The sequence below is a fragment of the Zalophus californianus genome, chromosome 15 (genome assembly GCF_009762305.2).
Source record: "Zalophus californianus isolate mZalCal1 chromosome 15, mZalCal1.pri.v2, whole genome shotgun sequence".
Lineage (NCBI taxonomy): Eukaryota > Metazoa > Chordata > Mammalia > Carnivora > Otariidae > Zalophus > Zalophus californianus.
Window position 1 is genome coordinate 30754533 of NC_045609.1, and position 21886 is coordinate 30776418.

Genomic DNA, 21886 nt, shown 5'->3' on the forward strand with positions numbered 1-21886 from the left:
CAGAGGGGGGGTCTCAGTCACCAGCAGGGGTGCCCCCGTGGTGCTGCTACACCACACGTGCATGGTCTCGGGGGGGATCCAATCTTGCCCCTTGAGGCGGGTGCTTGCCGGGCCCCTAGTCCTCGCGTGGGCACGTGCGCTGCGGGGCCCTCCCAGCCTCGGCTCCTGGCACAAGTGGCTCCAGCCCCAGCCAGGCCAGGGGGCAGAGGCCTGTTCCCTCTCTGGAGCCGGCCACCACCCTCCGGACGTCTGTCCCCTTGCAGACCGGCCTCTGCCCTGGATCTCTCCGGCTACGGCAGATGTACCTACTCAGTTTGGGGGCTTGTTTCTGCCTCATTTGTCTCTTGGCTGTTCTGCCTTTTGCCCCCGGGCAGCCAGAACTTGCTGAGCCTCAGGGGCAAGCACAGTGCCGGGCTGGGGCCCTGAGAGCACGTCACCAGTTACAGAAGCCCCAACTAGCACCTGGTCCTCCTCCGGCGACAGCCTGTCGCCTTCCATGGATATGGACAGGGATTCGATTTTGAAGCTATTATATCTAAGGGTTTTCATTTCCCCCAGCTCAGGGGCTCTTGCAGCTCTTTGCACCTGTGTGCTTGCAGCCCCGAGTTGGCCTGCCGAGTCTATCGCTAGACAAGCATCTTGAAGGCTAGGCTTTGTTAGAATAGGAAAAGAACTCTAAGGTCCTTTGGCTCCTCTGGACACACGAAGCCCCCAGTTTGCTCATGGAGGTTTGTGCATGGGAAGGACGTGTGGGGGGCAGGACTGCCCATGGGTTCTGGCCGATCGGCGGAACTGATGGCGCAGGTTGGGTACCTAGCCAATCATCTAGCTCTATCATCTATCTCTATCTAGCATCTATCTCTAGCATATACAGACATGGGCATGAAAACTTTAAAGTAATGGGATGAGCACTCATGTGGGCTTTGAGGCAACTTGGAGTGGATGGGGCAGCTTAATGCTTTGCAATCAGCACCAAGCGGCTGCCCCATAAATGTCAGGTGAATTAATGAATAACGAATACCAAAAAAAAAAAAAAAAGTTTAAAATATCCTTGTGTCAGGGGTGAAGGGAGTAACATTCTTATTTTCACAGGATCTAAACTTTAAAAGAAGAAAACATGTCTTCGGAGCTCGGGCAGGGCTTTTGGAGGACATCAGGGTCTGCATAGGATTTACTCCTCATGCATAGCTACCCTTTGTCCATAAGGCGGAGGGGCCCAGGCTGGCCCCTTTAGGAGATGAGCTCTGTCCCCATTGCTCCCTGGCCTGCACATCAGTGGCCCAGAGTCTGGGACATTCAGTTGGGAGAGGGAGAACTGGCCTGTGCCAAGAGGATGGGCTGGAGCGAGCTGACATTTTTTTTAAACACCATGAGGGTGTGCTGGGGCAGTGGCTTGTTCTGGAAGCCTGCAGTTTATTTAGCCGGGGAAGAGAGGCTGCCAGTGTTTACATCTGCTGGGGTCCTGGTGCACACAGAGCTCAGAGGCTCTTAACACAAAAATGGGTCCATTTGTCAACATCAAGCTCCAGCAAAATCTGCCCATCTATGGCAGGCAGAGGAGGAAAAGGGTAGGCAAGGCTTGTCCTAGGAGGACCACCACAACACCCACTTGCTGGTTGGGTAGCAGGCTCCCCCAGAGGCAGGCCTGGGTCTTACAGACCAGGTGCTGGCATGCGCAGAAGCAAGTGAGCCAGCATGATGAGGCGAAGAGAGGCTGACAAGGGATGGGAACCTCCGCTGAAAGGGCCAAGCCCCGGGCCCTGTGGGTCTCTCGACCGGGCAGGGGCTCCAGTGATCAGCCCAGGATTAGGAGAAAGGGTCATGTCTCTACCTTCATGAAGCTCTTGGCCAAGTTGGGGAGCCAAGTCCTAGCAGAACCAGAGCACTCTCCATATGCATCTGTCAAATTGGTGACACCATGAGCTTCAAGCTTCAGAGGAGGGAGGGAGAGGCCTTTGGGGGTTGCAGGGAGTGAGGGGGGTGCTGCCCCTTGAGTGGTCCTCAGAAGTAATGGAGGAGGGGACATGGAATGAACCCCCATCTGGGCAGAAAGGCCAGACCGGGCTGGCTGGAGCCGAAGGTTCTGACAGAAAGGACTAGCTTAAGTGTAAATCTCAGTTCACACAGCCAGGGGTGCCAGAAGGATCCCATTTCCTTATTCTCTCATTCTCTAAAACCTCTCTAGAAATCATCTCAACCTTGTTGAGCTGACAGGGAAAGCCAATCTTATTTCTCTTGGGGCCCCCCCTGACCGCCCTACCCTGGGGCTGTGTCTAGTGCCAAGGCATCTGGGGTGGGGCCTCTGTTGGTCATTCAGTCACACATGTCACTCTGGAGAGGTCTCTTCTCCCTGTTTCTGCGGGCTCCTTGACGGCAGGTGACTGTCATTTCTGAGGCATGCCTGGGCCCTGAGAATATGGGGCTTACTGGGGATCGGGTCCCAGAGACCCATCCTTGCAGAGTGCACCGCCTCCCCCACACCGGGGTCATGTGTCCCAGGCCCCCGCCAGGGACAGGGACTGAATGCTCACTTCTCCTGGCTCCACAGTCCTCCCTCCTCCCCATCCTCTTAAGGAAGTTCTGCTTCTGTAAACACGCAGCCCCTTCTTCCAAACCTCACCATGCTTCTCGCTCTCTCACGGCAACTTTGGTAAAGCCTAGAACACCAGGTACCAAAGAGATCATTCCGCTTTCCCCAAGGGCACGGAGACTTTAATCTTCAGATCTTCCTAGGAAGTGACAAACCTATTGGCATTTCATCCTTCCAGTGTGACAGAGAAAGGTAAGAAACACTAAAGCTAAGTTTCTGTATTAAGATGATGGGAACATCCATCTGCCGCTCCAGAGATGAGGCTGGAAAGAGTGGAAGCTGCTGGGGGAGAGCCTTGAATGTCCTTTCTGGGACATGTCTGAAGTCACCCTACTGGTCCTTCAAGCACCCACCCCTCAAGTGCCACTTTGTTGGGGAAAGAAACACCAGCATGTGCTCTTGGGGCCAAATGGCCATTTTTTTGGTTTTGTTTTGTTTTAAGATTTATGTATTTATTTTGGAGAGAAAGAGAGAGAGCGAGCGAGCATGTGAGCAGGAGGCGGGGCGGAGGGAGAGGGAGAGAAGCAGGTTCCCGGCTGAGCACAGAGCCTGATGTGGGGCTCCACCCAAACTCAAGAGTCAGACGCTCATCCGACTGAGCCATCCAGGCACCCCTTTTCTTAAACACATTTATTCACAGCATGCCTCATTCTGTGACAGGCGGGCTTGAACCCTGCTGGTTTGGGCTCTAAAGGGCAGGGTGTTCCTCCCATAGCTGCCTGCAACTCCAGGTCTTAAATGCCGCCTGCGTGCACACCTTGGCAACGTCAGGGTGCCCGCCTGCAGGGGCTGGAGCTGGAGACGGTGGTGTGTGATCTGGCCCTTCTCTGTCAAAGGGGCACACACTGGTGTCCCGCCCGGGGGCGTCTGTGTGTAGCTCTGTAGAGCTTCCTGCGGGGTGGGGGGGCCCCAGCAAGGGCCCCACGGCCTCCCTGCCCATCTCACGCTCTCCGGCCTTGGCCTTGGAGGGACCACCTTCAAGCAGAGCTCTCCACTCGCTCTCCTCAAAGGGAAGCTCCACGGGAGGCTGCTGTCGTGCTTTATGCCAGAGCCTCACAGGGATAATAGCATTTCCAGCGGGAATTATCTCCCGGCTAGCTTCCTCCCGTTGTCGGATCTTTTTCAAACGGTCCCTTTGCTGCTTGGGCTTTGTTAGGATCTGCCTTTTTCTTCTTTTGCAGAGGTTTTTGCTCTCATGGGACTGAGTTCCCAGAAGGACAACAATGAAGCTCGCTGGTGGATGTCTCTAATCTGTGTCTGCCAAGTTCCCAGAAGCCAGCTATGAGAGCACAGAGCACGGGTGGAAGCTTCCAGAGTGGTGATGTCGTCGCCCCTCTGGGGGCCAACTGGCTGCTTCCAGGTGCATGCCCTTGGCCCCAAATGGCCTTCTTGACCATTAATCTTGACCCCAGGCTGGACCACCTGAGATCACCTGCAACATGTCCCCTCCCCCACGCACCTCAGAGTTGGGGAGCATAGCCTGACCCCATTACAGGGTTGGTTCTACTAAAAATTACAGCTGACTGGCCCTCATGATATCAACTGCGGTTACTTGCATTTTGTTTCACTAAAATGACATCACGAGGCTGAGGGATTCTGAAGACCCCTAACCAGTGGAAAGCAGGGATGAATAAAGACGTCATGTGTCTTCAACTCAGGTTGGAATTCCATATGGTCTTTGTCACACTTTGTTATAAACATTTTTTCAATTAGCCAAATATATGCCTGGATCCAAATGCCCTCTGTCCATCCCCACTGGGTCCGGATCATCATTATCATTAGATTTTCAGCAATAGCCTCCTCACTACCCACTGTCTTATCTGCTGCCCCCTCCACTCCATTCTTTTAAAAATACACCTGACCATGTGCTTCCTGTTGGAAAACCTTCCGTGGCTCCCTATTGCTCTCAGGGTTAAGAGGAAAATCACCCCACTCCTTTACCAGGTATGACTGCCACCCATCCTTCAGGACCACTTCCCCCTTCTTCCTTCTAGCAACGGACCCTCCCTGAGTGTTAGCTGTCACCTGGCTGCCCAGCTAATGACTACATTTCCAAGCTTCCCTTCCAAGTTAGGTGTGGTCACACGATTCAGATCTGGCCGTGGGATGTGGGCAGGAGCGACATATAAGTACATACATATAACTGCAGGATGCAGGACCTCATCTTTAAAGAGGGAGCTGATTGCCCTTCACTTCTACTCCCCCTTCCTCCTGGCTGGGGATGGCAAAGGCAGGGGCTGCCCTCCTAAATCCAGAGAGGGAAGCCACATGTCGTGGATGGCAGAGCCCAGGGCCGTTACATGAAAAAGAGAAAGAAAACAAAACAAAAAACTTCTCTTATTTGAGGCACCCTCGTTTGGGCTCTAGTAGAACATTTAACCCTAAATGATAGACTAGCCTTCAAGAACTTCCTAGACGCTCACCCAGGTTAGCTATCTTTGTCCCATACTCTCATAGCTCTCCTATACCTTCCTTCTTGTTAACATCCCGACCCGTCACACTTGTTCAAAGTGCATTTTCCCTGCCAAGCTGAGAAATCCGTGAGGCCAGGAATTATGTCTGTCTTGATTGACACTAGAGGGTGACATCACTGCTTTAATCCCTGCGGCCATGAGGGCTTTAAGCAACCTCTGAATCAGATCAGGCTGATGATGGTGATGATGGTGATGGTGACCTTGACCACAGCCAAGGTTACTATTTATTGAGACAAACTTCCCCGTAATAAGCATGCATCACCTCTAAGCAGCAGGTCTTCCTGTGCATACCTCTTTCTCCTTTTGTGTCCTGCATCTCAGAAAACGGACCACATCTACCTCGTTAACCAAGTCTCAAACCTGGACTTGCCCAGCTTTTCCACCCTCACTCTCTCCCCCCATCACCTACTCCTGTGCATTCTACACCCCAGATCTTAACCCATCTGCTTCCTTCCATTCCACTGTCTGGCCTCCTCCCCAATTTACAGAGACTCACGGGCTCTTGCCTCAAGCCCTGGTGTGAGCCAGGGGTTCCCATGTTTTGCTGCACATTAGAATCACCTGGGCATGGAAACTGATGATGCCCCCGACACCCCGCTGCCCAATTAAGGAGGTGGGAGCCAGGCACCAGTGCTTTTGAAAGATCCCCAGGTGGTTTGGGTTTGCACCAAGTTTGGGAACAACTCTTCCCTTGTGTGGAGACCTTCCTCCACACGCTTTCATCCGGGCCACTTCCACTTAGTCTGGCAGGCCTCCTTTGAACATTGCCGCCTCCTGGAAGCCTTCCCAGAACACATTCAGATCCAGGCAACTGCTCCTCCTGCATCTGGATGCTTACCATGCTGTATTGTTCCTGCCTTTTCAGATGCCTGCCTTCCCTTCCTTCCACACCTCCTTCTGCTCCATGAGGTGTGGAACCAGGAATGGGATGGATCTTTACACCAACACGAGAGGTGGATTTTATAATTCTGATGATTTTGAATTTTGTCCCAGGTTTTTATTTCCACTGTTAGTCTGCTGCCAGTGTTTGGAGCATAAAGAAATAGATTTTCTCTTCAAAAGTGGATGTAGATGTAAAGACATCTGTTCTTAATGCCCTTAAAGCCATTTTTTTTTTTTAACTCGTTTTCTGTTTGAAAATAGAAACTGTGGCTAACATCTGCCCGGGGGCCTTGAGACTATGGAAAATAGCCAAAATGCTGTGGCTTATGGAAGACTGAAACCAAAAGAACTATGTTTTTTTTTTAAAAAGATTTATTTATTTATTTTAGAGACAGAGAGAGAGAGAGAGAGCAAGCGTGGAGGGGTGGAGCAGAGGGAGAGGGAGAGAGAAACCCAAGCAGACGCCATACTGAGCGTAGAGCCGGACTCGGGGCTCGATCTCAGGACCCTGAGATCACGACCTGAGCCGAAAGCAAGTGCCGAACGCTTAACCGACTAAGCCACCCAGGTGCCCCCTAAATAACAATTTTAACCAAGAAGTGAAATCAGGGAGCTGATGGGCTGAGTGCATCTGCAAGGCTCTGTGGCTGGGGGTCCTGCCTATGCCAGGGAAGGGTATATGGGAGGGGACTCCTGATCTAGTCCGCGAGGCTGGGGCTCATCCTTGTCCCTTCCTATAGTGATGGACATATTAGTGCCCATTTCACAAAGGAAGAAAGCCTGACCTAAAGGTCAAATGCACTGCCCAGGATCCTATTACAGATAAGCAGCCGAGGCAAAATTTACACTCAGTCCTGTCTGGCTATCCATGTTCTCTCCACTGTATCAGGATGGGTCCGAGTTCCCAGGTTCACTTTCCCTTCATTCTTCAAGTATTTTTTGAATTTAATTTTTAAAAGATTTTATTTAGTTATTTTTATTTAAGAGAGAGCGAGCAAGCATGCGAGCATGAGCAGGGGGAGGGGCAAATCAAGAGAGAGAAGCAGACTCCCTGTTGAGCAAGAAGCCCGATGTGGGGCTCGATCCCAGGACCCTGAGATCATGACCTGAGCCGAAGTCAGAGGCTTAACCGACTGAGACACCCAGGCACCCCTTAAATTTAATTTTTATCCAAGTAATACATTTATACAGTTTAAGAAGTCAATACCATAAAACTTAAAAACAATAAAAAGTGGTTCCCTGTAATACTTCCCTAACCCAATTCCTGTCCCCCAGAGGCAACTGATTTCAACTCTTTGAGCTATTTTTTTGGAATTGATGTCCCTGTCTTAATAACATAATAACACTATTTCTTGATTTGTAAGTTTAAGTTATTAAACTCTTACTTTTTTTTTAAGTAAACTCTATGCTTAATGTGGGGCTCGAACTCACAACCCTGAGATCAAGAGTTGCATGCTCTACCGAATGAGCCAGCCAGGCACTTCCCACCCTCTTGCTTTTTTTGAGTGAGGGAATATGTTTGATCTTTTTTTCTAATTTTTTTAAATTTAGAAGGAAGTCACACGTTTTTAGTCTCCCGTTTTACATAAAAAAGAATTTCAGGTCATAATGTTTCCTTTGAGTGTATCTTTACTATAATGCATAGGGTTTTAGATGTATTCTTTACTTCATTATTTTCTAGGAAATCTGTTATTTTAATTGCAATTTTCTCATTGATCTAGAAGTTATGTTAGAAAAATGTTTCATAATTTTCAGATAGTTGAGGGATTTTGGGGGTCAATCTTACTGATTTCTAGTTTCATTGGCCTGCGATCAGCATATGTTGTTTGCAAAATCTCTGCTTTTCATAATTTATTAGTTTCTACTGCGGCTAAATACACGACTAATTTGGTAAACTTTCCAGGGACATAGGAAACGGATGTATATTCTTTATTTCTGATGTTAAAAATTCTTAGCATACCTATTAAATTGAGTATGTTGATTGTATTACTTAATCCTCTGTATTACGAGATTATTATGTTTGCTTGAACCATCAAGTTTTTTAAAAAGTATATTAAAATGTCCAACTATAACTTTTTCTTAAATTTGTCTGTAGACCTTGGAATTTTTACCTTAATATTGTATATATATTTTTTGTTACACATACTACAAATGTATAATATTATTTGGTACATTATTTGTAGCTTTTACACAGACTTTTAGGTTATGTAATAAAGTACTTGGTCCTGTATGGCACATCAGTACTATTGGGAGTGGAGGCCCCAAACCTGTCCTTGCCCTTGGAGATACAGGGGCTCTCTGTGGCCCAGGTGCTCCTTCAAGTGTCCCCTCCAGGCTTCCTGGTTGTTACCTGGAGAGTGAGTGAGATGGCGGGGGTGGAGGGGTGGGGGGGTGGGGTGGTAAGGGATTGCAGTCAGTGCTCAATCAAGCGAACTGCAGAATTCACCGGAGCCAAGTTTCTAAAGGCTTTGCTTTTGCTTCATGCCTTGCCTAGATACTTTCTGTACAAATGTTGGCGATCCAGGTGTGGCTCATCTGTTTGCGAAAGTGGGTCTAGTAGGGTTTCTCTGATGGCATTCTGTCAGTACTTTGTTCTGTGTTTTTTTAAGTAGGCTCCATGCCCAGCATGGAGCCTGCGGGGCCCGAACGCAGGACCCCGAGATCAAGTACACTTTGAATTAGAGTAGTGATTTGCAACAGTGGATTATGACTAGTGTTGAAACAAAGGGATAGCAGAGAAAATGTATGAATGTATCAGGCCACGAGGGTGGGTGTGTTTCGTGCAACTTCTACTCAGTTGTGTCTTTTGTGTTCACATGGGCTATGTGTAAAACACATCTCTGGGTAAAATTTTTAAAATGTGTGAGTGCTGCTGAATTGGAGGGCGTTCTGGGGGGCAGCTGATTTGGCTTCACAAGGAGGTAAATGTAAAGGAGGATTAGATTCCTTATGGAAGAGGGAAGAGACGCCCCTCCACCCCTAGCTGACTTGAATTACCAGGCCCCCATGGCATTTATGATGCTCTAGAAGTAAATGGTAAGCAGTAGCCTAAGCTGCCAAGGGTCTCTCCCCAGCCTGGCTTACCTGACCCTCCAGGAGCCCAGACTAGCCTGGTTTCTCTGCGGTCACTGCGAAATGCTCCGGGCCGTGTGCTCAGGCAGAGAGTGAGCACATCCCTCCGTGTGGGAGGGAAGCTTGAGGCAAAGTGGTGGAGGTGGCTGAAGGCAGCCCGGGTTCTAGTCCCTGTGCCGCTCCTGACGGGCTGTGAGTGTGTGTGACTTGGGGCACGCTCTCTGAGACGGTCTCCTCGTCTTGTGTCCCACACAAAGCTATTCTGATGACCCACGGGAGAGAAGAAAACAACCGTTCAGTCAACACGTGTCTGGGACAGAAAGAGGCATTTTGCGAATGGAAGGCCTTTTGTTTTCTTGAAGCAGCGCAGAGAGGGTTGGGGGTAGGCCAGACAGACAGTAGGCGCGGCGGCTGAGCCGAATTGTCAGAAAACAGGAAAAAGGAAGTTGAAATGACCTGAGGGAAAATATAGGAAGTAGGAGAAAGGGGTCAGAAAGTCTGGGAGAAGAGCATTGGCCCCGCCTGGTGACTCCACAAGTTTGTCATCAAATGCCGGGCTGACAGGAGTTCTGGTGGAAGCCTGGGGACGGACAGGAGGCTGCAGTCTGAAATGGGGTACAAGCCGAGTCAGCCCACATGGCCAAGGGGACAGCTGACTGGTGTCCTCCATGTCCATGAGCCCTCCCCCAGGCACCCAGATACCATGGCGGTAGGATGGTCCTGGCCTCCTGGTGCCGACAGTCCAGTGGGGAAGGAGGGTGACACCCGGGTAAGTCTGCACGTGGCCAAGACTCTCACACATGGGTGAAAGCACTTTGTATATAAACTGTGAAGTCCACCCTTAAGGGCCGCCTGGGATCCCACAGCAACCACCCAAGGCAGGACTTAACTTGGCACAGACCGGCAGATGCAGAGATGTTTTCGGAGTGTAAAGCCTTCTATCTCTTCAGTAGCTGAAGGGTTAAGTCCAGACCCCACTTCTGTGTCCCCTGGACCCCATTCTTGGCACCCTGAGACTGCCCCGAGAGCTGGGGTCCTCGGAGGCTCCCCTCCCCCCAGAAGCACCCAGGCTTCTGGGAGCCGTTGCCCGCCCCCCCCCCCCCCCCCCGTGACAGGTGGAGCTACTATGAAGCCCTGCTGCCTGGGCACCCAGCCACTCCCTGTGAGTCACACAGGCTTGGCCCAACACCCCATCAGCCAGTGTTCCCAGGCCGCCTTCCCAGAATGCCTGGCTGAGCCCCAACAGGGCCAACCCCTGCTGGCAGCCAGCTCTAAGCCCCTTCCCCCATCAAGTTCAAGTGCCAGGAGACCGGCCTGGAGTCTCCTCAGCTCGAAGGGCTCTCGCTGTGGGGAGGATGGGGGTGGGAATGGCATTTTCTTAAAGCCTGTCAGCCGTTCGCATCGCCCGCTCCAAAGAAGCTATTACTTAATTGGAAAATGTACAAAGGAGAAAAACAGGAAATTTATAGAGCTACAAATGGCTAATCAACATATAAAAATACACTCAACCTTACTAATTATCAGGGAAATGCAAATTAAAATAAGAGAACATTTGTCTTTTTTTAAAAAAAAAAAGTTTTATTGTGCAAAATAGCACACATGTAGGCAAGGGCCCAAGTGTAAAAATACACAGCCGTGAGCGGGGCGCTAACTCTCTTTCAGCTGCAGTTCTGTCCGTTCACAAAAGGGTTGGACACAATGATGTCCAAAGAGCCTCCCAGCTCTGGCACTTCCCGAACCGCCCCTGTCAGTTCTGCTTTATGGCTAATTCCCCAGGGGGGATATATTTCCCTGGGGAAAATGTCCTAACCTCTCTCTTCTCTCATTCTTAATCAGGCATACGAGCACCCACCCACCGCCTCAGCGCTGATCGGTGGCTCCAAAAAATTTCTAAGGAGAAAGCCAGCCAGCGGAAGGTGGGTGCCAGGCACGGGGCCGGCCCCCCGGGGCTGTGCGGAAAGGGACGTGGCCTGGGTGGTCTCCCATGTCGTGCCTTCTCCACGTCCGGTGGTCCTCTGCTGCCCCTGGGCTCTGGGAAGATTTGACTCACATTTATTCAGTGCCTGCTTTGTTCTAGGCTCCGGGCTTGATAATTTCATCTGGGTACCTCGGAAGGTCCCATTTCACATACGGCACTGTCGTCCCGGGAGGGTAACTCACATTCCCAGGTCTTCACTCAGAGTTGGCTTGCGCATGGCAGGGCTGCCATGTGCCCTACCCGATATGCTGACTCTGAATCAAACATTTACTACCCCCCTGTGCCGCTTCCGGGTGCCCAACTCACCCTCCACGTGTCCCATAGGTCTCGCTCCCACCCCAGGGGTCCCTTGAAGGAGTTCCTCCCTCTCCCCCCAGGGCAGCCTTCAGCGAGCTGAAGACACTGGTCCCCCGGTCTTCCCTCCCATGCCTCTGACGGCTCCTTGGGGGTCTGAGGCCCGAGGCTCTCTCACCGCCGGCTATTCCCCTCTGAACCTGTACAAGGTGCTGGGAAGGCTGGAAAGAAGTAGGGGGACCAACTTGTCCTGCTTTTGCACAGGACTTTTCTGGTGTTAGGACTGAAATGCTGCACCCCAGGAAACCCCGCTGTTCCAGGCAAGCGGTTATGGCTTCTAGCGACTGTCCCAGTTTTCCAACTGAACACACCACATGCCCTGAAACCCCCGCTCAGGATGGTTGATGATTCCAGAAAGAAGGGACAGAGAACGGAAACATCTTGCCGGGCATCCGGTAACATCCCCCTCCCCCCCCCCCCGCCCCCACCTGCCGAGGGATGCAGAGGGCAAGAGATCAGGAAGGAAGCCGGCACGCCGTCAGCGTCCCGGGGCTGGACCAGGGTGAGGATCCTCTCCCAGGTACCCAGGAAGACAGGTGTGAGGCCAGGGCCTGGCTGCATCTGTGTGGCTGGAGCGGAGGCTCACATGGGCCATCCGTCGCTGCTGCTGGGAGAGCTGCGGGTGGTGAGCCTCACACCATCCTCAGGAATGTGTAGCCTGTCACCTGCTGAGGGACTGAAGTCCCAAAGGTTGTGCAGACACACCCGGGGCCCAGGCTGGGAAGCCAAGTTGTATAGGAAAGGACTGGACATTTGCTGGTCTCTCAATTCAGAAGAAGCCCTCCTATCTTCTTCTTAAAACAGAGCCCCCTTTTCATACGGGGAGACCTCACACTGCCCATTGAGGGGCAGTACGTACTGGGAAAAAGCTACGAGCGTATTGAACTTACCTTTGGTTATCTTGCTTCCTCCACCTGCCCCACCTCCCCTTGCAAATCATGTCATGAGATAGGCCTTCCGGTTCACACGGGCCCTCCCCACCTGGAGCCCGGCACCCCGACATCAAATGCTCCCCTGGGCTGCCCTTCAATCACACATCCATCCGTAAGCCAGAAGCAGTATGAATCCAGAGCCTGTCCCCTCCCCGGAAGGCTCACGAGCCACAGTGGCCAGCTCCTGAGATGCCAGCCTGCACTGACCATTCCCTGTAGGACCCACCCACTTGCCAGATCCGGGGTCCTCCAGCTTGGCTGTCTGGGTTCTGGCCAGGGCCACTCCCCTTAGGACTCCAGAGATGCCCCTTCTGAAGGCTGACAACAGTTCCTCCATAGGCCCTGCCCTCCTGTGACACCACTGCTCTCTTCGCCCGCCCATCACTGGGAGCGGAGGCCTAGAAAGCTGCTCTGAAGAGCCTGACATGGGCCCCACCCCCACTCCCAAACAGACAGAGCCTCTGCGTCCGAGGAGCAGTTCCTACCACACACTCAAGCCTTTCCACACCACTTCCAAAGTCTGCACAGGGCTCCCTGGCGTGGCTGTGCCACCCTCCAGTGACAGTCCCCTATGACCGGCCAGTTAGGCTGACGTCTCTCTCCCCTACACCCCTGCTACCTGTATACCCACCCACAGCTGCTCCTGAGGACATCAGCTCCAGCTGGCTGGTCAGGAGCAGACTTGCTGTGGGGACAACAGGGGACAGCAGGAAGGAGGGCCTGGGCTGGCCTCTGTGGGAGGAAACGTTTGCATAACTGATCCAGGATCCTGTCTCTAGAAGGAGGGGTGGGAAGGGGCAGAGCCCAACGGGCCTCCAGGGACCAGAGTGGGCCTCTAGGACAGGGGGTTTGGTTCCCTCTGCCCAGAACGAGGCTTTTGAAGGTCTTAGAAGCAGTCTGGTGGTGGGGCTGTAAGAAGGGGTGTCCAGCAGCCAAGGATAGCAGAGAGGCTGTGGGATGCAAAGGAGTCCCCCCAGCCTTCTTGGGGGACAGAAGGAGGCAGATCTTCAGGGGATTTACAAAATGGGAAATGGCTGGAGTGACCCAAGCCCCTCTGAGCATGAGCGTTTGGCTTTCCTTGGAGGCCCTCGTCTGGAATTCACCTGGTCCCCCAGGTCATGAAGTATGTGTCCCTCACCCCATGCAGGGCCCTAAGAGGTATGATCACAAACGGATCTGGTTGTCTGACAATCACAGCAAAGGAAGTTGTATAATTTCGCAAGGTCAAGCACAAAGCAGAAATAGTCTGTTTCTGATTTTCCTCTTAAATATAGAGACATAACTTTGAGGAGGTCACTTCCAACTTTAAAAGAATTAGGAACCCGTCCCACGGGACAGCAAATCCCAAAGTATATTCTGAAGGACAGTGGTTCTTTGAGACATTATAGCTTGTGTCTGGGGGAAACCGAGTCATGCAATCAGGCACAGCCAAGAAAAGCTGCATACCCCTCTCTCCTCCCAGAGATGCACAGCCTCCGTTCCTGTGGTAAAGGCTCTGAAGTCCACACATTCCCAGACTTACCTGATAGATCCTTCTTTATAAAACACTTAAAATCTCATGGAACTGCTATTTTGCAGAAACCCACACTAACTCTATAAAAAGTTTCCACTCTAACCAGTACCGAACTCTCAATATGTGAGCTGAGTGTATTGTTCCCAGTTGCTTTTTAAGCCACATAGTTAACTCATTTTACTCTGGCATAGCTGGGGGCTAATTGCATTAGCGTAGAAGGCACATTCCTTGCTGAGTCACATAACACCTGAACCTCCTAATGGAGAAAAGTCAGTTTGCTTCTCTGAACTTCTGTTTCCTCCTTTGTAAAGTGGGATCTACAATATCAAATCCCATAGATTTTGAGGACTTGAGTGCTGAGTATGTGAAAGCCCACAGCTCAGTGCCTGAAACAACAATCACATATTAGTTCATGGTTCTCTAGGTTGGCACATTTGGGCTGGACTCATTCACACAAGTATAGTCAGCTGTTAGGGGGATGGTCCGGATGGTCTAAGATGCTGTCACTCATATATCTGGTAGTTGGTGGCTGTCAGCCAGGAAGCCGGGTTCTAGCTCCTGTGGTCTTTCCAGCAGACTAGCTCTGATTTGTTCTCATGGCAGGAGCATTCCAAGAGGGGCCAAAGCAGGAGCTACTGGGCCTCTTGGTTCCAAGACGTACAATTCAAGCAACCTCGCTGCTATCACATTCTGTTGGCGAAAGCAAGTCAGAAGATGGCATAGATTCAGGAGGTAAGGAAATAGATTCTACCTCTTGATGGAGAAGCTGCAAAGAATGGTGGCCATTCAAATTTTCCCAAATAGAGGCCAACTCTTGTGTCCTTGGCCTGGGAGGCTATTTTGGCAGACTGGGAAGAGTTCCAAGTGTCCGTTCCTGGCCAAATGGTTTCTTACACCTGCCTGGGAGTGTCTACTCCCCTGTGTTGTCTGTCCTGGCTTTCTCCATTTCTTCCCCTCCCTCTCTCGGGGCTTTTGGCCCCACTGCTTGGTTGAAAGAGGTCTTATCAAAGTCACCAATGACCCACATCTTACAAAGCTGATGGTCGGTTCTCTGTCCTACCCCTACTTGACCTCTGAGGTGTAGATGAATCCTCAGTGTATTAAGGAAAGTTCCCAGGACACTAACTCCCGTGGCACACCTCTTCTAATTTCTTGAAGCTCTTTCTTCTCCAGTTATCCCCGTCACCTTACTGGCCTCCAATTCCTTCTCCTCAGGGGCTGTACCTTCTCTCTTTCCTTTGCCAGCCCCTATTCCTCTCCACGCTGGAGGGCTCCAGGGTCTGTCTTTGTCTCTCTTCTCTTGTTACATACGTCTTCTTCCTAGATGATCTCACATGGTTTAATTTGATCTGATGACTCTCAATTTCATATCAATCCAAACCTCCCCTCTGAGTTCCCTGGACAACTCCACCAGGATTTTGAAAAGGTATCTCAAAAAATTAAATGGCCGAAGAAAGTAAATGATTTTCAACCCAACCTCCCCCTCCTCTCCCTGAACCTCCTCACCTTGGTAAATAAAGGACAGTGACATTTACCTAGTTGCTCAAGGCAAAAACCCTTGGGATCATCCTTGATTTCTCTTTTCCCCACATTCCACATCCAATCTGCCAGTAAGTCTTGTTGGCTCTATGTCCAAGATGCATTTCTGGTGCCGTGCCCCAGCCCAGCCCCAGCCTTCTTGCTCTGAGATTGACTTTCTCACCAACCCCCTCCCAGCCAGCACCCTCCTGTCCTGACTCTGTGCAGCGGCGTCCTGAAGCATCAATCCCATTTTGTATCACGTCCCTGCTGAAAACCTCCCCGTGGCCCTCACTGAAACTGGAAATAACTCTAAACCACTTGGTCAAAGCTGCGAGGCTCCTTCCTAGGTCCGACGTCACCCCCTCTACCCTCCTGAAGTCCCTTGCTTGAGCCCCCCTGGGACGCAGGACAAGCCTGTCCCTCTCTCATAGTCTTTGCACTTGCTGTCTTTTCCATTAGGAAGCTATTCTTCCAGATCTTGAATACATATCACTGCCTGAAATCTCCCTTTCATGTGTTTGTTTTCATATACGTTATATGTCCCCACCACTCCCTCCCCAGTAGAAGACAACAGAGACTTGGCTATCTTGTTTACAGATGTATCCCAGAGCCCGGGGCAGGGCCTGATTCACAGGAGAAGCTCAGTATACATTTGCTCACCGAGTTGACCACGAGGACTATAGCTAAGGTTGTTAGAGCTAGAAGAGAAAGGGTCCAACCTCCTGGTTTCCCAGATGGGGAACCAGAGGCACAGTCAATTGCCCAGGGACGTGAAGGCGAACTTATTATGCAAAGCCAAGTCGGTGATTGCACGTCCTTAGATTCTTTTCTCATAAGCAGTAGCCACTAAGAGTGTCAGTTAGGTATTTCCTCCTACAATCTGCTTGCCAGGATATCATGAAAACAGATCGCAGAACAAATTGTGACATCCATAAAAATATCTATAAAACAAACATTTATTGGCCAGTAGCCACAAAACGGGTTCCTACAATCTGTTCTGTAAAGTCAGTGAAGGCCTAGCTCTCTGTGCTTTTAGGCGCTCTACCACCTTGCATGAAGGGTCCACTCAAGGAAGATGCAACATTCCTGAGACTGCTGGTCACGTCTGGCAGCCAGATACCTTAGAACATGGGATCCTCAAAGATTTAGCCCCACGCTTCACCTCTAAGTGAAATTCTTTTACTCTGAACAAGAAATGGGTGGTGTCTCATTTTAGACAATCTACATATCTTGAATACTACTGATTTCAGCAAATGGGAGCTCATTTCTAATACCTGTTATGCTGGGACGCCTGGGTGGCTCAGTCAGGTAAGCGTCTGCCTTCAGCTCAGGTCATGATCCCAGAGTCCTGGGATCGAGCCCCACATTGGGCTCCCTGCTCCGTGGGGAGCCTGCTTCTCCCTCTCCCTCTGCGGCTCCCCCTGCTTGTGCGCGCTCTCTCTCTCTCTCTCTCTCTGTTAAATAAATAAATAAAATCTTCAAAAAAAAATAATACCTGTTATGCTAATTGATGAGCTGTGAATTTCATGCATTCTGTCATTATTGGTGGGGTTCTCTGGGCTAATCGGTCAAGCTGCAGGGGTGGACTGAAAGAGGGAGAGCTGCAGAGGTGTAGAGAGCTGTTTGTGTGATTATGTCTCTTCTTAACGCCCAGGGACCACAGGTGGAAGTATTCCCACTCTGGAGGCCAGCAACAGGAGCCCTCCCATCCACCCCCCGCCAACAGAGAGGCAGTTATTAAACCTTCACCAGCACACCACTGGCTAGCTGGGTGACCTCTGGAATGTGGCCTAGCTGTGAAATGACCACCTCCCCCGCATGATTACCTCTGGACTGGTGAGACGCCGTCCTGGCTGCACTTTAGAAATTACCTGGGACCTTTAAGATAATACCGATTCCTAGGTCCCCGTTGGTGGTAATTCCGACTTTGCTGAACTAGGGTGGGGCCTGGATATCAGCATCCATTTATTTTTTATTTTTTAAAATTTTACTTACTTATGTATTTGAGAGAGAAAGAGAGAAAGCGTAAGCAAACCAGGGGAGGGAAAGAGACAAGCAGACTCTGCGCTGAATGCAGAGCCTGATGTGGGGCTCGATCCCATGACCCTGAGATCACGACCTGAACGGAAACCGAGAAGTTGACGCTCAGCCAACTGAGCCACCCAGGTGCCCGTCAGCATAGCTTTAAAACTCACTAGGTGGTTGTAAACTGTAGCCAGGGCCACACTCACACCTGTATGTCACGCTAATGTTTCTCAAAACGTTCACCGCAAAACCAGGATTAGCCCTAGGCTGCTGACCCCCAGCCCAGAGCTCCTGGCAAAAAGAGGTAGAAGTTAAAAATAAGGTGTCATTTCTTCTGAGGTCTCAGTGTTTGCAAATGTGGCTGGGGGCAGCCCACAGTACTTGGGGTCAGGTTAGGAGTGGGGAAGGGCAACAAAGATGCTCAGGAGCCCAGGGAAGGATATGCTAGTCCCAAAGAGCTCCAGGCTCCCCATGCAAGGCTGTCACAGCCCCCTCCCTCGGGGCACTACTTACAGAGGCTCAGGAAGAGCCCACAGGGGTTGCTGGCTGCTGACGGACGTCACCAGGGAAGACTTGAAATAGAAGAGAAAGTGCAGCTAGCTAGAGGCCAGAAGAAAGGCCAAGCGCGACTGGAAAGAAAACCCCAAGCTGGACTGGAAAGAAAACCCCAGTGGGGAGGCTCACCCCCAGGGAGAGGGAGACAGACAGCCCCTGGGGGGGGGGTGGCTAGGGGATGAGACCAGTACCTCAAAGAGAGGGTGTAAGGTGAGCTCTGCAGGGCTGGGGGAGGGAAGCTAGTCCCCCAAAGAAGGGTAAAGGGTTAGTGTCCTCCTCCTCAAAGGACAACTTTTAACACTGTGGTAAGATGTCTCTGTAACCCTTGGCTACTCTTTTCAGGTCATGTGCAGCGGTCCCTGGTTCTGCGTCCCTACCCCACACAAACAGTGCAGGACTGGCTCCTTTTGTACCAGGAAACTGAATTCCCTTGACTTGTCTGGGCAAGGCATTGCCTTCCAGCTGCAGGGGCCAAGGGCTAGCTGCCCCCAGACGGGCCACATTGGCATGAAGGTTATTTTGAATTAAAGAGCATCAAAGTCCAGCAGATTCAGGAAAAGCTCTTTACTGCCCCCTCAACTGCCTAAAAAGAATTTAGATGGAGCATCTGCTTCAGGAAGACACAGATAACTATGTTATGATATAAAGTAGGTATGGTAGGGGCACCTGGGTGGCTCAGTCGGTTGAGCCGCGGACTCTTGATTTCAGCTCAGGTCATGATATCAGGGTCGTGAAATTGAGCCCCACGTCAGGCTCCACGCTCACCGCTCAGCATGGAGCCTGCCTAAGATTCTCTCTTCTCCCTCTGCCCCTCCCCTTCTCTCTAAAAAAATAATAAAGTAGGTCTGGTAGAAAGGGAGGAACCTAGCAAGGCCTGTTTGAGCCAATCCTCTGTGACCCATTGTTCCTGGGGGGGGGCGGCGCCCAGCAAACATTTATCAAACATTTACTCTTTTTCATCTTCCTGTGAATTGTATTTCTTTCTTGAAGTCCCAGACCCCTACCCCTTTCTCCTTAGTTCAGAATGACATATGTACCTCATTTTGCCTGTCTTTGGAATTTTCACATCTATGTGTATTCCTCATATGTATTCTATTAAATTTGATTTTCTCCTGTTAATCTGTCTCATGTCAATTTGATTCTTGGTCTGGCTAGAAGGCCCTCGAAGGGGACAGGACATGCTATCCCAACCTTACTTTCTTCCCTCTAGGGCAGAGGCCTGGGGGCTGGGGCGGGCCTGGTCTGTCTTGGCGTCTTTCTCTGGGAAGGTGTGTATATGTGAGGCTTGGGAGTCCAGGGCAGCGGACTTGGACTAGGGTGCCATTCCTGCAGTCACCACCAGGGACCCCGTCTAGCACTGTCTTGAGCCCGACCTCTGGGCCACACATTTAATTACTGAATGCCCCAAACAATTGCCTGACTCCCAAGTCCCAGGCTGAGCTCCGCCGGAAACAGCGGAGGAGTCAAGGGAGTCTTGACTCCCATGGCAATGGGAGACAGACTGACCCCAGGCGGAGGAAACGCCGGGAGGGGAGAGGCTGGGTCAGACCTGGGCTGGGTGTGTGCAGGAGTGCCATGGGAGACAGACTCTGACCCCAGAACGAGGAAACACTGAGAGAGGAGAGGCTGGGTCAGACCAGGACTGAGTGTGTGCAGCAAGGGCTAGGGCCACTGACCTGGCCTGAGGATGGGTGGTGGGAGGGCTTCCCGGAGGAGGAGGCCCTGGGGGGCAGTGTTGGGATCTCCACCGGCCTCAGATAAGGGGATTCCCGGAGACTTGTTGGAAAAAGTCTAGTTGGGGATCTGTGACAAAAGGAAACTCGCGGCCCCAACTCCAAGAGGACCCCTTAAACCCCACCCTGGTCGGCCACACCTTGCTAATTGAAGTCGGTCCTCCACCCCCCCCTCAGGCTGAGCGGCTCCACGTCCTTATTCCATTCACGGCTTGCACATTCATTTGCACACTTTTAACACCTTAGAGGTTAATTCCTGCCCTCTTCCTACAGTCTTCCCTCTTGCCAACAGTGGAAAGCACGCCTCTCTACGTCCCCCCGATTAGGTACGCCGGCTTTCTCCCCAGCGCTCCTTTGTGCACACTCTCCCACGCCCCCCTCGGCGCCCTTAGCTCCGGCGTCTGCAGCGCGGCCCCAGACCTCGTTTGCATAACCCTCGCCCCCTCCCCTTCCTGCGCCTCCAGCGGGTCCCCGGCCGCGGCCCCGCCCCCCTGCCCGCCCCCTTCCAGAGGCTGGGCCGCGGCCTCGCGCCCATTGGCCGCTGGGCGGACTGGCCCGGGCCGCGGCTGTGATTGCCGCCAGCGCATGTCAGTCCCGGAGCCGGCGCGGGTGGCGGGGCGCGCGGCCGGGCTGGCAGCCGCAGGTGGGGCTGCTCACGGCGACGGACCTAGCCCGGGAGCCCCGGAGCCCCGGAGCCCCGCAGCCCCGCAGCCCCGCGGAGAGTGCCCAGGATGCCCCGCGGGGACTCCGAGCAGGTGCGCTACTGCGCGCGCCTCTCCTACCTCTGGCTCAAGTTCTCGCTGGTCATCTACTCCACGGTGTTCTGGGTGAGTGACCCCAGGGGGACCCTGAGATGGGGGCGTGTGTGGTGCCGACACTCCCTGGACGCCGTACCGGGGTAGGGTCTAGACTTGGCTGCTCCAGGGAGGGCGCGGGGAGTGCACGCCTGGTTCCTCGTCCCACTCTCCCTGGGAAGTAGGAAATTGTGGCGCCCTGGCTCAGCCTGAATGTCAGCAGCGGATGGGCCCGGAGCGTTAAAGCCCGTTGACTACGACGAAGGAGCGCTCTGTGGCTCACCTGTGTGCACCTGCCCAGAGCGTTGGTTTTCCGCGTCTGCTGCGCATGGGCTGGTGCGCTAGGCGGTGGTTACCACGGTGTACCGGGTGTTCTAGAGTTTGCCTCCCCATCAGCTTGTGCGGAAGAAGTGGTCAGGCTTTGTGGTCTGGATTGGGCGGGGAAACCTGGACTCCCACTAGCTACTTGCGGATGTCCCAGAGCGAGATGCTTCCCTACCGTGCCTCGGTTTCCTCTTCCGTGGAAGGAGGATGGGCGTGCCTTGTCAGCGGAGTAGTTGGGAGGGTTTCACCAGATCACTTCTGGGGAGGTCTCCAGGAGCTCCTGGACGTCGGGTAACTTCCGCAGCCACTGAGTTTTACCTCTTCTTGTGTATTGCTGGGCGGCAAGGTGTTAGTGGTTGGACATGAACTAGGCCTTTAATCCTGCCGCAACCACTTTCTAGCTGACTGATCTTGAGGAAGTTACTTAAACTCTCTAGGCCATAGTTTCTTCATTTGCAAACAGAAACAGTAATTATATTCAACTTTAAGGATGGGTGTGGAGATTGAATGAAGTAGTCCAAGCACAGTGCTCAGCACCGGGACCAGTGAAGAGCTTAAGGAGTGTGAGCCATTATTATTATTATTATTATTATTATTATTATTATTATTATTATTATTATTATATACTGGGAAGCTGGGCCCTCCTGGTTGGCTGTCACAAGAGACTGATTTCTTTATGAAGGTTTCAGACTAGGCTGGACCCCCAACTAAAAATGAGGACATCTTTCTATAAGCCAGCTCCAGCCTTGCCACTCTAGAATAGTCTCCTGCCCCCAGTAGCCACAGGGCAGACTTGCCCAGGGACTGGAGGGGTGATCCCTGGCTCCCATCCCTCTTGAAACATTTGCACACCGTATTCTCCTCTTCAGACCCTCGTTGGATCTATTCTGTTAGCCGGAATAGCTAGATCTGCCTGATAACAGGTCTGACTTTCCATTTGACCCCTCTATGGATATGACCTTGCCTGGTGGGCAAGAGATCCAGATTCTAGTCTTGTTCTGTTTTTGACTCACTGGGAGATCTTAGGCAAGTCACTTCCTTGTTTGGGACCTCAGAGCTGTTAAGTGACTTGCCTATCTAGAGAACTAGGCTAAGCCCAATTCCCAGTCCAGTTCTCTGATTCTAGGTAATGTGGAAGA

At 51.9% G+C, this 21886-nt stretch overlaps 1 protein-coding gene and 1 pseudogene across 5 annotated transcripts in view; one reads left to right on the plus strand and one right to left on the minus strand.

Annotated features, from left to right (window-relative positions):
• Window positions 1–3278: 3278 nt before the first annotated feature.
• On the minus strand, window positions 3279–20216 carry LOC113920544 (annotated as a pseudogene).
• The window catches only part of TSPAN15 (tetraspanin 15), a 49760-nt gene continuing 48071 nt past the window's right edge, over window positions 20198–21886 (plus strand). For 2 of the 5 annotated variants that reach the window (XR_003520337.2, XM_027596278.2), the window contains exon 1: window positions 20198–20456. Coding sequence is in view for 3 of the 5 variants with exons in the window: in XM_027596278.2 (XP_027452079.1) it covers window positions 20361–20456 (96 nt within the window). In the remaining 2 variants the exon portion in view is untranslated. The remainder of the gene's footprint in view (window positions 20457–21886) is intronic. The other 3 variants (XM_027596280.2, XM_027596275.2, XM_027596276.2) reach the window with 3 other exon arrangements.